Here is a 15,631-nt window from a genome sequence, read left to right as displayed (position 1 = left end):
AACCCACCTGCCCGCGGGCCTTTGGGGAACGTTTTAAAACCCGATCGGTGCGGGGATGTCAGACACCGGCAGACCCGAGGCGGGGCTCGGCGTCTCCGCGGCGCCCGTGTTTAGAGCGGAGGGGAGGAAGGAAGCTCTGGCTGGGCCATACCGGGGCGGCTACCGAGGCCCGGGCGCGGCACCTCACGACCGGGGAGGCCCCCGCCCCGCAGACCGGGCCCCGCCGCGACCCCCCGCCCGCTGTTTCCCGGTCGGGGCGCCCGGTCGCCCCCCGCCGCCGCCCGCGGGGGGGCGCCCTGCCCCGCCCCGCCCCGCCCCGCCCGCCGAGGCCCCGCCCCTCTCTTGCCCGCGCGGTGACTCGTCCGAGCTGCCACGTCTTCCCGCCGACGTCACCCCGAGCCGGCTCCTCCCCGGCCAATCGGCAGCGCCGACCGCCGCGCCGAGCCGACGGGGCCGAGGGAAGAAAGGCCGGCCGGAGCGCATGCGCCGGCGCCGCCGCAGGGGCCGCCGGGAAAGCGAGTCCCCCGGCGAAGGGCGCGGCCGCCCGGCGGCGCGGGTCGGCGGCGGCGGCGCGGACTCGCTTTCCCGGCGTGCCCCGCCACCGCCCCCCGGCCATGTAAGCGCTGCTCGGCGAGAGGCCGCCCCGTTTCCTGGTTGGGCTTTGGCAGCCATTTTGGGTTGAGGAGCGAGCGCGGAGGCCGCGGAGCGGGCAGGGCGCCGGCGGAGGGGCAGGCCGAGCCGAGCGCCGGGCGAAGGCGGGAGCCGTTGGACGCCTGCATCCGCGGAGCGCCCGCCTCGGCGGCGGGAGGTGCCAGGCCGCGACCGCCCCCCCTCAGAGCGCGCTCGCCGTCCCTCGGGCCGCGGGCCCCACGGACATGTCCAGCATGAATCCCGAATAGTGAGTGCGGGCCTGGGGAGGGCCTCGCCGCGGCGCCGGGCGCCGCTGCCCCGCGGCGGTGGGCGGGGGGGGGGGGCGCGATCGGCGGGCCGCGGGCGGGGGGGAGGCCGCCGCGGGGCCTGGCGGGGGGGGGGGGGGGGGGGTGGGAGGGAAGGTTCGGGCCTCCGGCGGCCCGTGGCCTGCCCCCGGTCACCGAGGGAGCCGGGCCTCGGAGGCCGTGCGGCGGCGGAGGGCAGGCGGTAGGCCTGCTGGCGCCTTCCCTGGGGGGGGTGGGTGGGGGGTGCGTTCCGGGCACCGGCGGGGCGGGGGGGGCAGCCGCAGGGCGGGCCATGAAAAGTTAACGATGTCCCTGCTGTAAACCGGCGCGATGGGCCCGGTGACCCGGGTGGCTTCGGCATCCCGCCTCCTTCCCCGGGAGTGCTGTCGGCGGCGAAGTAAGTATGGGCGGGCGATTTTTCCGGACCTCGAAAATGCGCATCGGAGCCCAGGCTCCGACAAGTGAGGGGGGGAAAACCAGCTCTTTGTGAAAGCCGATCTTCCTGGCCGGTTGCTGCTGGCAGCTTAGTAGTCAGAGGTCCACCCTTCACTTTAGCTGCAAGTCATGTGTGTGTCACATGGCTCTTGCAAAACACTTCTTGCCTATGTAGATTTTGCAACGCTGTGACTTGATAATGAAATGCTTTTGGGGCTGTCTTGAGCTGAAATAGCACTTGCCTAGAAAACCCGGTGATGGCACAGTTTGTTTTTTTCAGAGGGTCGTTGTACCTCGTTGCGTGAATATGGTCTTCTCGAATTGCCCTGCTCGGGTGTAAGGGTGTCTGAGCTCCCTGGTCAATAGTTGTCTGTATCCTGGCAACTCTAAGAGCAGTGGCTTGCCACCAGGATGTCGGGGACAATAAACCTCGTTTTCCTCATGGCTTTTTTGGGTGAATAAGAGGAGAGGCTTAGGATTACTTTAAAAAGCACTTTAAAAGCCAGCTGCCGCACTCTCAACACTTCAGTGTTGAAGAGTGTTTTTAGGGTTTTTTTTGCTGATGCTGGCTTTGCAGGCACTCCAGTTTGGGATGATGAAGCCACTGTGCCCTCTAATGTAACTGAAGTGGTTATAGTATTGAAACACACGTGTGGTATGACATTACTGCTCTGGATACCCATTGTCTCTGTTCATGGATGACAGTTTTAACAACTTCTGTCCTCAAAGCATTCCTTTCCACACAGCTGAGGTTACTGGCTTGTGTGGTCATGGCTTTTGTGCTCTCTGCTTGTGGCAGCATGGTTGCAAGCACTCTGGGCCTCTTAAAATCACCTGAAGAGCAAATAGGAGTAGAAGGTAAAGTAGTCATCAGCTAGTGTGAGGGAGTTGGTGAAAACTAAAAGGGGTACAGCCAGGAACTCAAGTTACATCTTGGCAAGGTGACATAACAAGCTTGGTCATGTGGCTTTGGAAAACACCAAAACAGTAGCTGGAGGTAGTCAGTGGGTGAAAGACCAACAAATTGTTGGTGCCTCTGTGGTCGTAATGACTCTGAGTTAAACTCAAATTTGCCTTGCAGACTGGTGGGTTTTGTAGTGAAAAACTGCCTGCAAAGTGTTAGACTGCTAACACTGTCTGCGCAGAAACAGGTTGAAGGCGGCTTTTTCCATGTATCTTTTGCCGTTCCTGAAGCTGCTCAGCTTTCTAGACTGATGCAGAGAGGAGTTCCCTGCAATGAGATACTGAATGCTGCTGTGAAGATGGGGAAAGTGTTTTGAGGGAGACTCATTCTCAGTTGAGACAGCTGAGTTCTTGAAAGCGAAACAAAGAGGAAAAGCTGTAGTTTAAGATTAATTTGTAGTATTAAATTGCCACTTCCTGACCGGGTTGTGTCTGCAGGATGAGGATAAGAGATGGGAAGGGTGTGGTGAGATGGACAGAAAATACCTGTTCACTGTAGTATGTGTACTTGGATCAGTATTAAACCAGGAATAAGATTTATGGGATTATGACAGTAGTCCTTCTAGTTACTGGTAACATACAGGTACAGATGTCTGTTTGTCCTTTTAGAAGTGCCTTGCCTATAATCTAACACATTCTCACTTCCTTATCGCACCTTCAGATCAGGCTGTAGCCCCAAATCCTCTCTCCTGGGCATGCCAGAACTATCTGAGGTCAGTGGGATAGCTAGTTAATAAAAAGACTTGCTTCCTTCAATTTTCCTATTAAAGTTAGAGGATTAGAAGCTCCTGGTGCAAGGGTTTGAAGGTCATGTCTGTGCTTCTGAGAGCTTTCTTGAAACTTCAGGGCTCTGGGACAGCTGAGTGAACTAGGTGGTGTGCTTTTTCATTTGAGTGAAGGAGCCGAAGAGGGATGGATGAGATACTAGTGCTAGCACTTGGGAGCTAAATACTCTAAAACACCTGCCCAGCTAGCACTGGGATGTATTCCTTCTGTGTTCCTCCCCCCTTATTGTGTTTAAATGAACAAAATGTCAATATTGACTCTGTTGTGACTAGATCATGTCAGGTTTGGTGTTTCTTACCGCTTCTGCAACCTGCATGTAGTAGGCTGACTAGCATAAACATGCTGGGGTTGAACTGTCTAACAGCCAAGTGGTATTGGGAATTAATCTTGATCAATGCTCTGTAGTGTCTGGATCTTGTCCTAGATACCCTCTTCAAGGGGAGACAAGGAAATGAAGAGCTTTTTGGACTAAATCTGGGGGTTTTTGCACTCTTCAGAAGTGTTAAGAGAATACCTGTGAGGGTTTTCAGTCCTGTGTGATGCTGTTCAGTAGATGACAATTGAATGACAGCTTCTGGGTTGCTGGAATCATCTGGAATTGTTTGTGTTCTAACCTTTCTAAACAGCAATCTGCGATGCAAAGTGGCATTATGTCTTCTGGTTTCTGTTTACTTACACAAGCAGTGTGTAATCAGAGTGGCAGTCATGTTGCTTTTCAAAATTTCTTGGGTGGTAGAACAAAGACTGGGGTTTTGAGGCTGCTGCAGGTACCTGTTTACAGTAAACTTGCAGCAGACATCAGTGATTAAAGCAGATTCCAGCAGCTCCTTGCTGGAGATGATGACTACCTAGTCTTGTCTGTTTTGGCATAAAACCTTCCTGGCATTTAAAAAATCCTCATATGTCTAACTGTAAAAAATAGCATCTTAGAGGCCCACAGGTCCCTGTTCCACATGGCTTTGGCCAGGTCTGTCCTCAACTTGACTTCCTGGTCTTCTGCTGAACTTGCTGCCCATCGCATGGAAAATGTGTGTAACAGGAGGTTGCTGCTCTCCACTCAGACTTCAGCGTTGTTTTGGAGGTGCCTTTTTTGCAAGAGGCAATTAAACTTAGCATATCTAGCCTTTATCTCTTTGGCAAGAGGAAGTTACTGTATCTTCCTCCTGATGGGGAGGATTGGAAAGCCTCACTCTTTCCAACAGTACCTACCTGCCCTGCTGCACATATTCTTCCAGTGTGCTCTCTTATGGGTGCCAAGTATGACTTGCTTATTTATGTAAGTCGTGGTGAGAAATAGTTGAATGATAAATCTGAATTCACGCCATCTCCAAGTAGTGTGGAGAAGGCTCTGCTGCATAGCTCAGCCTGCTTTCTGAAGGTTCCCTAAACTGGAAGAACTGATGAGTTAAGTCTTCAGGTTTAAAGAGCAACATTCAGTGGCTTCAGAAACAGTTGTGTGGTCCTTCAGGAGCAAATACCAAAATTAACCTGTGTGGCTTGTTGGACACATTGCTACAGTTGAACCTGTTAACACGAATATTCTATCAGGGTAGTTCAGACTAGAAATAGATTTCTGCAAATATTTGTAGCCTGTTTTCATTTTGATTTGATTTAAACTGTTGTTGTACCCAGAGAGCTGTCTGTAGCATCATACCATGTGTAACAGACTGCTCATTTTGTTCTCAAGGCCCCTATATAGGCACCTGCTGTATTTTAAAGGTCCTGAAGCAGCTGTACCTAGAAAGGAAGGTACAATATCATGGGAATATGGAATGATTTAAATTTTTTAAAACCTGAATAGCAAGGTTCTACTTAAATTGTCTCTGAATTGATGCAGGTCTAAGTGTCAGTCTTGCTTATCTGGCAAAACTAGGCTTTTGTGACACAACACCGATTTCTGAGGTCAGAGACGGCGCTAACTCAGTAAAGGCTGTTCCCAACCCTGCTGCAGCCTGGCTGGTGCTGGCCCTGGTTTTGGTGGGGCTGAGGCAGGTGGCTTAAGTCACTGTATGAGCTTGTGGTGGTCACTCGCCCCTGGAAATACCAAAACCGAAAGTGAGGGAAGGTCTTAATAGCAAAGGTGTCAAACCCAGTATTTAAGGCTTCTGGGTTCTTGTTGTGTTAACAGTAGTGCTGTGTATAAACTATTATTGTTCTTGTTTGCTTCTGAACAGTAGAAGATTTAATAGCAGGGTAGATCTGGTTGGGACCTGCTCTTAGCACTAAGAGTAACAGAGAAAGACGAGTTACTTGATGTTTGGGGGCTGGAGGGATCTGAATTCCCCTTGGAAGCAAGGAGAGGCTCTTAAGGGAATCTTTCATACTTGCAGCTGAAGCCTTATCTATGTCAGGAAGGAATTAATTTTTTTCCACTAATTTTAGTGAAGACAATATAGTGGTGATATTCATGTGTTACCGTTCTTAAGGGGATTATAACATGCTGCAAGCTCTGATGCTTTCAAGTGTATTAGTGTTTACTGTAAGTAATAATTTAACTTCAGGGTTGCTGACAATTCTGGTTTTGCAGACAACTGAACAACCAAAACATCCTGCTGAAGTAGGAAAGAGCTGTTTGAAGGCTGAGGCAATTGTGGCTTCGGTTTATGCATAATCCTGGGGAAGAAGGCATAGGGAAGAAGGCATAGGTTTAACAGTGGACCACGTCTCAGAGCTGTTGTACCTTACCTTGGTCTCCAGATTACACTGAGTTTCTCTGAGGCTCTTGGAACTAAATCATTAGTGGGGGTAGGAAGTTTTAAATGTCTCTTGCTACAGTTGCTATCAGGTAGCCCCTTGCCTTGGTTCCTGGGCAGTGGTGGTGGTTGGGAGGCTGCAGAGCTGGGTGGCGTAACAGTGGTCAATACAGTCCTGCTTCCGTGACCCTTAGGCTTAAAAGACACCTTCTGTGATAAAGCACAACTGTGCATCCTCAACTGCTAGCTCGTCAGTGGTGGTGTTGCAGCAAGGGGAGCCACAGGAAATGTGAAACTGTTCTTTTGAAGCGCGCAGGGAGGCAGTGCTCAGGACTCTGGGTTGTGAGGAGGGATTTTGGTGTCACCTTATGGGCAGGCCCAAGCTTCAAGAAACATGTGTTTTGTCTGTGAGCAGCAATGTAAAGGTATAAGCAGTAATAATGCTTCAACTATCTTGAAGCTGTTAAGGTATGTGGGTTGTGATGTAATGTAACTTATCTCCCCTGAACAGTTTGGGTTAATAACTGTCATTCTGCTAAAACAATCTCGCCTTATATGAGTACATGACTTGACAGGTGGAGTAGTGAGTTCTGTGACCGTAAACAGCTAGATATAATTTGACTTTGATTTTTTTTAAATACCTTGAGTGCTTTTAGCTTTACACTTTGGGGAAGGTTGCATTTTTAAGGATCAGCTTATTGGTTGCTACATTGACCACTTCTGACTTCTCTCTAGCCTTGAGAGAAGTGCTGCGGAAACTGATGAAGGTTTCAGTTGAGCGTGTTCTTGCGGCCTGGGACCAGCCAAAATGACAGTCATTTGGGTGCTTGAGCAGAGGAGCGGTGAAAAGCTGAGCAGTTGACCATCTGCTTGGCTGTTATCGGCTGGGGGTGGATGCAGTTTCCTGGCTGGATTCCTGCCAGCCAGAGTCAGTGGTGATGTTGGGGAATAATAGGTGGGGACAGTTGATTTCAGGCATTTGCATAAATTTATCTTCCCAGTTTGGTTAAGTGGGCATAGAAATATGTCTGTAACTCTCGTGGTAAATGAGGACAGGACTTAATCCTGGCCACTACAGGGTTGAAGAGTTGCAAACCTAGAATGGGTTAGTCTAGTACTTACAAAGCAAAGTAACTTGTGTAAGTGGTGGTTTGTTGCTTTTTCTCTGCTACTTGATCTCTAGTATTAAACTGCCCCATTAATCTTATGACTAACACCAAATCTAATGTTTTGCCAACAACAAAATCTTCACTACTCTTTGAAGTGTAAGACTAGGTTGGTCATTGATGAGACTGTGCTTGTTCCCTCAGTGTTGGCAGGACTCAACATTAAGCAAAACAATTATTGTCACTCCTGCTGGTGTGACTTCAGAATTACTAATATCACACCTGACCTCCTCTAGAGAATGAATGTATCCTCACCTGACAATGGCTTTAGCTTTGATTCCTGAAAGGCAAGTGGACTATGTGATTGCTGTTAATAGTCTGTCATGGAAGGTGGATGTTCATTTTGCTTTAGCAAATGTGTTCATAGTTTGTACATTTAAATTGCATGTTGTGCTGTTGGATTCTGCTGGAACTTAAATTTGGGTAACTGAAACTGAGGAAAGAATTGGTTGCTTTTGGCCAGCTACGTGGTATTGGTGAAGCTGGGCAGTGGAATCAAGCCTTTGACTTTAAAGAAGATGCAAAGATAATGGCTCTGGTGGATAGCAGGCTATTACTACCATCTCTGTACTTGAGTCACTCAACCAAACAATGAGGCTTGCACTTAATTGCAAAGCATGATTTTAATCTTGGTTAATCCGGAAAGGGCTGAAGTAGGACTGTGTTAGTCTTGGTGATAGTCACACTAATATCCCCAGAGTAACTTCCTAGAAAAGCACAGCTCTACAGAAAAATGCTGTGTTCAGAGCATCTACCTCACACTTCTCTTACCAAGTAAATTAAGTAAATTGTGAGAGTGTCTAGACTGGATAGAGAAGCTTGGAGTTGTAGGTGACTTCCCTAGTAATGAATTAATTCGCCCTTCTCGAACATAGTAATATACTACTATAAGAAACTTGGGTATTGATAGTGTTTTTCATTAAGTGACTTAATTTTTTTCCTTCTGCAGTGACTATTTATTCAAGCTACTTCTGATTGGAGACTCCGGTGTTGGGAAATCTTGCCTTCTACTTAGGTTTGCAGTAAGTGATCACGCTTAAACTTATGTAAAAAAGCTACCAGGTACTTAGCAAGAACTTTTCTGCTAGAAGAACTACTTGAAAGGACTGATGTCTGTCAGGCCTGGTATACCAAGGAATAATGTTAAAGTATTGCGAAACCCTCCTGTCTTCTGCGTTTGTTTCTAGCTGATGTATTTGTTTGAGTAATGTGTAAAGAAATAATATCAAGACTATGTCCAGTTAAGTTTAATTCTCATTTTCCTGTTACTTGAGAACCAGATATCTTAACTTCCGTCACTACACTAGTGGTAGAACTCTGAAGATGGAAGAACATACTTGAATTCTGGGGTGTGCGCCTTCAGGCATGAAGAGTGCAAATGTGTCAGGGCAAGACCTTGATCAGTTACTACTTGATCTGAATTATTTTCAGCCGGGTTAAGTTTGTCTTCATTGAAAAGGTCTACCAATTGCTTAGCCAGAGGGAGAGGTAATTAAATAATGCTCTAGGAATAATAAAGCCTTATGCTTCCTTTAGTGAATGAGTGTATAATAAATGTTAAAATTGCTGGTGGGCTGCTGTGGCTGGAATTTGATTCAAGAAACTCTAGTTTTCCTATCAACAGGAGAAGTTAAAATGGGTTTGACAGATCTGAGTAGAAAAAGCTGGAGTCCAGCGAACTCCTTATATACATCTATGCCAAAGTGCAGCTTTACCTTGCCATGGGAGGGAGGATATGGGGTGTTAGTTTAGAAACTAGAGTTTGATACTCCTGCAAGGTGATGGCAGCAGTTTCACAGCCTAAACAATTGCTCTAGGCACCTCTGGAAAGAGCCTGTTGTGTTTCACATTATTAATACGAAATGGTGGTCTGGTGTGTACAAATGGCATCACCTAAGTTAAAGCTATTACAACCACTGTTTGTGCAGCATTAGGACAGGGAGACACCAAAATCGGTGTGAACACTAGAAATACGTAACCTGTTCTGCTCACAGAACTGGAGGCAGTGGATTGGAAGTGACAGCAAGGCTGGAGCAGTACTTCCAGATCAGTCTAGCCTGCTTCTCTTGCAGATACTTTTGAATTAATTTTAGCTTCACGTGAATAATCCAACTTTTCTTTTTTGATAGCCAGCTTAAGTTTGTGCTTGGTTATCTGGTGTTTCTTCAACTGAGTAGCTTTTTCCTTTAGAAATTTGACTTTCTAGCTGAGCTATTTTACCCTGACATGAGGAATTACCGCAGCATTCACCTACCTGTGTTCTTCCTGCTGTAGGTTAAATGGCATCAGGCTTTTCAAACATACCCTTTTGAGTATTGAAATGTTAAGGAAATAAATGTCATGTCATTCTAAAAGGCTTAATGCTTTATTCTTACTTGCACGTGTTCCCTCAGGCAGATATATTACCGAAGGTGTCTTCCCTTCACAACCAAAAGAAATCCCTTGCTTTTGTGACAGCTGTTGGTTGCATAAAGCCTTTTGTGGTATATTTTACATGAAGTTCTATCCTCCTGGTACTTTGGGAATAGAAACTTCCTTCATGCTGGCAAGCTAACAATCACTAGAAGGTAGCAAAGACTGATCCAGCGCTTCCTGTGTGCCTGCTGGAGACTCTGCAGTCAGGTTCCTGCAAGCTGCTAAACCAGTGCTGCGCTTTCCTTCCTGTATTTACGCAGACTGCAGAGCAGAGGGCTTCACATAAGGACCCAAGCTGCAACTCTAAACTGCCTTAGTGACCAGCTGTGGCAGCGGAGGATCTGGAATTCAGATGTGGAGTGTGACTGAGGCAAAGCCTCTGACTTGTTGTAGGTAGCTGCTGTGTAATACAGATGAAAAACCTTCGAAGGAAAATAAAAATCTGAGGCATTTTAATAACTGTAATGGTTATTCTAAGTAGCTCTTCAATCTGCCCACATGCGCAAAGACTGCTTTTTAAACTACACTTCAAAAGGACTTAACACTACAGGATGTCCAGAAAAGAGACTTTTTGACTACTTTTTGGAACACAAATCTTGTTTGAGGTGCTTTTAAAAAACTTTGCAGAAATTTTGAAAAGTAAATACATGGTGAAAATACCTAGCTACATACTGGACTTTGCCATGAATGATCAGACTGTTTTTGCTAGGGAATTAATACCTTTGTCTGCCTGGTGCCTGCCTGTTGCATAATGAAGTAGGTGACTGCAGAAGAGGTGCAGCTGGCTTGACTTGTGTTCACTCTTTCTCCTAGGATGACACGTACACAGAAAGTTACATCAGCACGATTGGTGTGGACTTCAAAATCAGAACTATAGAACTAGATGGGAAAACAATCAAGCTTCAGATAGTAAGTAGTATTTCCTAACTCCTGGGTACTTTAATCTGTTGAAGCACAGAATTACATTCATAACTATTGGTAGTTATCTTTGTACTTTAATCATTAAAATACAAGCGATATCTTCCCTGTTACAAGAGCCTAGGCGGTTTTTACAAGATTATAAGACCTCCCATGACCTGACCTTAAAGAAGGATGCTTATCAAGGCTGTCTGCCTGAAAGAGGAAATGACCTGTTACAAATTTATTTTCCTGGGAAGAAAAGAAAGCTTAAATATTTAAAAGGCACTATGGGCTGTGAACTGAAGAAGGTACAATCCTGTGCTGGAGTGCTGTTGTAAGGAAACTGGGTTAGTTCTGCAGTATTTAGCAAGGATTTGTGTAAGTGCAAGCATATCACACAGTTGTCCAAGATGCCTGAATTGCACAGCAGCTGTTAACAGCAGACTGTACTGTCTGGTGCTGGAAACTCTGCTTTTTATTCACCCAAAGGGGAAAAAAAAACTTGATGCATGTTAAATGGCCTGTCTGCCTTAGCACTAGGCAGTGTTTCCTGGTTGTGCTTTTGGCCTTTCACGTGGAATAAGCAGGGGAAGAGACTTGGCAGTTCTTTCCTCTAATCTTGAAGCACTCTAAAAGGGTGACTGGTGTAATGAAATCTAATATCTATGCAAGGTCACACAATCCTTGTCAGCCACTGCTTCCAGCTCAAGCAGAGGCTCTCAGGACTTGAAGGCAATGACTCAGGGATTCCAGGCCGTGTTGTGGAGCAGGAGTCCAGTTTACAGCCAGAAGCCTAAGCCTGAGTCTGAGCCTCCAGACTCAATGTAGCTGTCCTGCATCTGGAGCAGCCCACTGGGAATGCTGTCACTCCTGAAATCTGTCTGTGAGTCTGACTGTTTTTAATATGCAGCTAGCCCTATTACTGACATGGCTCCAGGGAGAGAAGTGTTTGGCTGAGTGCTGTTCCTCTCCTGGTGGGGGGAGAGGTCAAGCACCCAATGCCCCTCTTTAACTCTCCCAGCAGGAGAAGGGAACCAGGTTTGGTTTGAGTTGTTGCACTTCATCCTCTGAAGAGGGTGTTGCCTTTAAATACTGCTGCTGCAGCTCCTGTACTGAGAAGCTGAACGGAGTGGTCATGTTGGAGACCCACATCTCTGAGTTTATTCCTAACAGGTTTTCTAGCCCTGGCTCACATGTTTGTTCTTCTGACCATTGAACTGTGGCTTCTTCATGGGTCAAAACTGCTTAATGTTTTCCTTGGTGAGATCTCTTGACTACACTTGTCCGAAAGCAAACAAATGAGCACTTCTAGAAAAGCCCCTACTGAAGTGTAATTCATCTCAGTTAAAGTATCATGATCTTCTGAAATCCTGTTTGATGCATACCATTTCAGAGCCACTCTGGAGCTGTAACTTGGATACGCTTGTAGTTGGATGGCCCATCAGCTGAGCTGTATTTCTGGAAACTAATGTGTAACGCTGGTACAGCTACATTGCAGTAACTGATCATGTTATTTGTCTTGTAGTGGGACACGGCAGGACAGGAGAGGTTTCGAACTATCACTTCCAGTTACTATAGGGGCGCTCACGGCATCATAGTTGTGTATGATGTTACAGATCAGGTAAGTGTTAAAGCTGGAGAGTTTCTCCAGGTGAATACACTAATTGTTAAATTCTAGCCCTGGCTCACATGTTTGTTCTTCTGACCACTGAACTGCGGCTTCTTCACGGGTCAAAACTGCTTAATGTTTTCCTTGGTGAGATCTCTTGACTACACTTGTCCGAAAGCAAACAAATGAGCACTTCTAGAAAAGCCCCTACTGAAGTGTAAATAAAACTAGAATTTAACAACTTGGCACTCCTTAAGGAGACAGTGACCATGTTCTCCAGGCTGCTCTAAGCCTTATCAAGCCAAATGTATGTGTTAGTCTCTGGTTTGGGGCTAAACACAGAAATAAAAGCAGCAGTAGGATCTGTGGCTCTAAAGCAGTTTTATCTTAGGCTTAACCTAAAACTTGCTGGGCAGGTAATTGATTGTTCTTGGTGAATACTTCTCACCCTGCCTTTGGTAGCAGGAAGTCTGAGTAACTGATGGAAGTTGTTGAAAGATTTCTGAATGTACTTGAACTTTGGTCTACAATAAAAACTGGCATTTGAAACAGAAAATTGTCAGCATTGGTGCAGGATACAACTGAGCCAGTGTTTCTGTGAAAGAATCTCTGAAGATTACTGGTGCAGTTGTCCTGTTTGAAGGGCTCTTGGGAAGTGTAGAGTTTCCTGAATTAAAAGCACAATCAGGTTCAATTGTTAACTTCAGCAGCAGTTCAGCATGGCAGTTCTGTGTTTCTGGAGTCAAAGGCTGTTCCAGCATCTCTACAGCAGTGGTTTGCACCTAATACCTGGTGCTTTGTAAATGCCTGGGATCCTTCTGGTTTCAGCTGTGTGCCTGTCTTTATCTCTGCTACAGGAGGAGGAGGAGGAAGAGTCCCAATTGGTAGAATTTGTTGACTATTGAAGATAGGAAGCAGGGAAAAATAGTGGGGGGAGCGCAGCAAGGGAGGGAGGGCTGATTGTGTAGGGCTTGGAGCACAGACTGAGGAGCTGTATAGACGCTGTGTTGTCTCCCCTACCCTGAGGCAATCAGGGGAGTACTGTGTTGCAGACAAAGTTAGAGTTCTCTCTCTTGTGGTTGTGAATCACACTGGTAAGTTAAGTACACTGCTTTGTATTCTTTCCCAGTCATTACTGAACAGTGCTGAGCTTTCCTCTTGGTTAAGGGTCTTGCTTACAGTTCTCTTATCTCCTAGGAGTCTTTCAATAATGTAAAACAGTGGCTGCAGGAGATAGACCGTTATGCCAGTGAAAACGTCAACAAGTTGTTGGTGGGGAACAAATGTGATCTGACCACAAAGAAAGTAGTAGACTATACAACAGCAAAGGTATGTTGGTCTTGATGCGTATTTGCTTTGGTTGAGCCACCTAGTCTGGATCATAATGCACTGGAGTAAGTTCTAGTGCAGGGAAGTGTCTTGGTGCAGAGATATCGAGGTACCATAAACCGAGCAGCTTAATGACCCTTTGCAGTGCCAGTCGTCATCGGGCTGGAGTTTGGGAGCGGGGTGGCGGTCTAGGAATGTGCAGCTTATCCAGATGTGCACCAGGAAACAAGGTGAGGCATGGATCGGTGTATGAGCTTACTGTTAACTGTTTCTTGATTTGCAGGAATTTGCAGATTCTCTTGGAATTCCATTTTTGGAAACCAGTGCAAAGAATGCCACAAATGTAGAACAGTCTTTCATGACCATGGCTGCTGAGATTAAAAAACGAATGGGTCCGGGAGCGACAGCTGGTGGTGCAGAGAAGTCCAATGTTAAAATTCAGAGCACTCCAGTCAAGCAGTCTAGTGGAGGTTGCTGCTAAAACTTGCCTCCCCCCTTTTGTCTCACAACAATGAATTTGCAATCTAAACCCAAGTGAAAAAAAAAATTGCCTGAATTGTACTGTATGTAGCTGCACTACAACAGATTCTTACCGTCTACACAAAGGTCAGAGATTGTAAATGGTCAATACTGACTTTTTTTATTCCCTTGACTCAAGACAGCTAACTTCATTTTCAGAACTGTTTTAAACCTTTGTGTGCTGGTTTATAAACGTGTAATCCTTGTTGCTTTTCCTGATACCAGACTGTTTCCTGTGGTTGGTTAGGATGTATTTTTGTTTTGATGTTTCTATTGGCATGTTTAGATGTCAGGTTTAGTCTTCTGAAGATGAAGTTTAGCCATTTTGTATCAACAGCACAACAGTGTCTGTCACTTTCCATGCATAAAATTTAGTAAGATATATGTAAGATCTGATTTGCTAGTTCCTTCTTGTAGAATTATAAATGGAAAGATCACACTATCTGATTAATAGTTTCTTCATACTCTGCATATAATTTGTGGCTGCAGAATATTGTAATTTGTTGCACAATATGTAACAAAACTGAAGAAATGTTTAATAAATATTGTACTTATTGGAAGTAATATCAAACTGTATGGTGATAAATATTGTCTTAATTTGTATGGCTAAGGGGGAAATCAGGCTTGCATTGTGCACAAAACATATCTGCGTGCAGCCATGGCTCTCAGACCTTCTAGTAGACCAGAGACCTTCCAACTAAAACTAGTGACTATGGCCCGAAAGACTGAGTTGTCATGGTGCTTAAGGCACATGCGCTGTACCAGAAACACCCAGCCATGTTCACGGAGGCATAATGCGCTCTGAATGTACAACAGTTCCCTAACTTAGTCTTGGAACTTAATTTATTTCTCAAGGACTCTATTTGGGGAATTCCTTTGCATAGTAGGGGAGAGAACAGTGTTTCCCTAACACGAATGACTTCAATGTAACCTTGAGGTGGTATAACTTTCTACCAGTATATTATGTCTTTTCTATATCCTGTTAATTCCATCCTCTTTTAATCAATACTCCTCTGACTTAGTGCAACAGCTTAGCTTCTATTCTGTTATGCATAGAGGCATCAGAAGGATGACATGGGGAGAGTAAGGCCCCACAGCAGACTGTTGCTCAAAGTAGGCGCTATCATCTCGAACAATTTGGAACTAACCAGCAGCCAAGAGGTTTTGGACAGTGTGTGATTCTTTGTACAGAGCTAATTGAATCATTAGTGCCTGATGTCTAGCTAAAAGCCACAGGAAAGCTAGCCTATAACACTTCCTATACATGTAAAATTGTTCAGCTTTATCTAAACTCAAATGTTCAGCCTATTCTGTAAATAGTCTCATGTTTGAAAGACCATGTAACATTCCCCTAGTAGTAAATACACCCTGTGATAGTAAAAAATATAGCCTAGGTATGTTGTGAGGTATAAACTAAAATTGGTGCAAATATCCTCTGATTTTTTTTTGGGGGGGGGGGGTGACTTTGGCTAACAGCTTTCTTCAACATAGTTGCATCAATCAACAGGCAATTGTAATACATAAAGTATTGTCATGGTTAAGTTGAACTCTTCCACTTGAGACCTTCACAATAAAGTGATGTGCTTTCTATTAGAGATGTGCTTGTTGGTATAATTCATTATATAATGTGACTGGCTCCTCCTGGAGAGCGGGAGCAGTAGGAGCAGCGAGTGCTGCTGAGATCAGGAAGCGAAGCGGAAGGAGGTGTATTGAGGGCAAAACATCTTCCCTGCAGAGAAGTGCACAAATGAACTTAAATGTCAAGATGCCTGCTGCATACTATCCAAAACAATGTTAATATATACAGTAATAAAAGCATTGCAAAACCAACTTGGGCTACACCAGTTGTTTGGTGGTTATTTTTTTTTTTCTCCTAAGTCA

General features: G+C 45.7%; 1 protein-coding gene across 1 annotated transcript; it reads left to right on the top strand.

Moving 5' to 3' along the window:
* Positions 1 to 481: 481 nt before the first annotated feature.
* Positions 482 to 15,345, top strand: RAB1A (RAB1A, member RAS oncogene family). The gene is given in 10 exon segments (XM_059828477.1): positions 482 to 541; positions 544 to 684; positions 686 to 763; positions 766 to 813; positions 816 to 898; positions 7,928 to 8,000; positions 10,207 to 10,302; positions 11,819 to 11,914; positions 13,100 to 13,231; positions 13,515 to 15,345. Coding segments are annotated over 10 exon segments (1,005 nt in total). The 3' UTR covers positions 13,713 to 15,345.
* The last annotated feature ends 286 nt before the right edge of the window (positions 15,346 to 15,631 follow it).

This window comes from Gavia stellata, chromosome 23 (genome assembly GCF_030936135.1).
Source record: "Gavia stellata isolate bGavSte3 chromosome 23, bGavSte3.hap2, whole genome shotgun sequence".
Taxonomy (NCBI): domain Eukaryota; kingdom Metazoa; phylum Chordata; class Aves; order Gaviiformes; family Gaviidae; genus Gavia; species Gavia stellata.
Note: the sequence above shows the minus strand (reverse complement) of the source record. Positions and strands in the feature narration are given on the sequence as shown.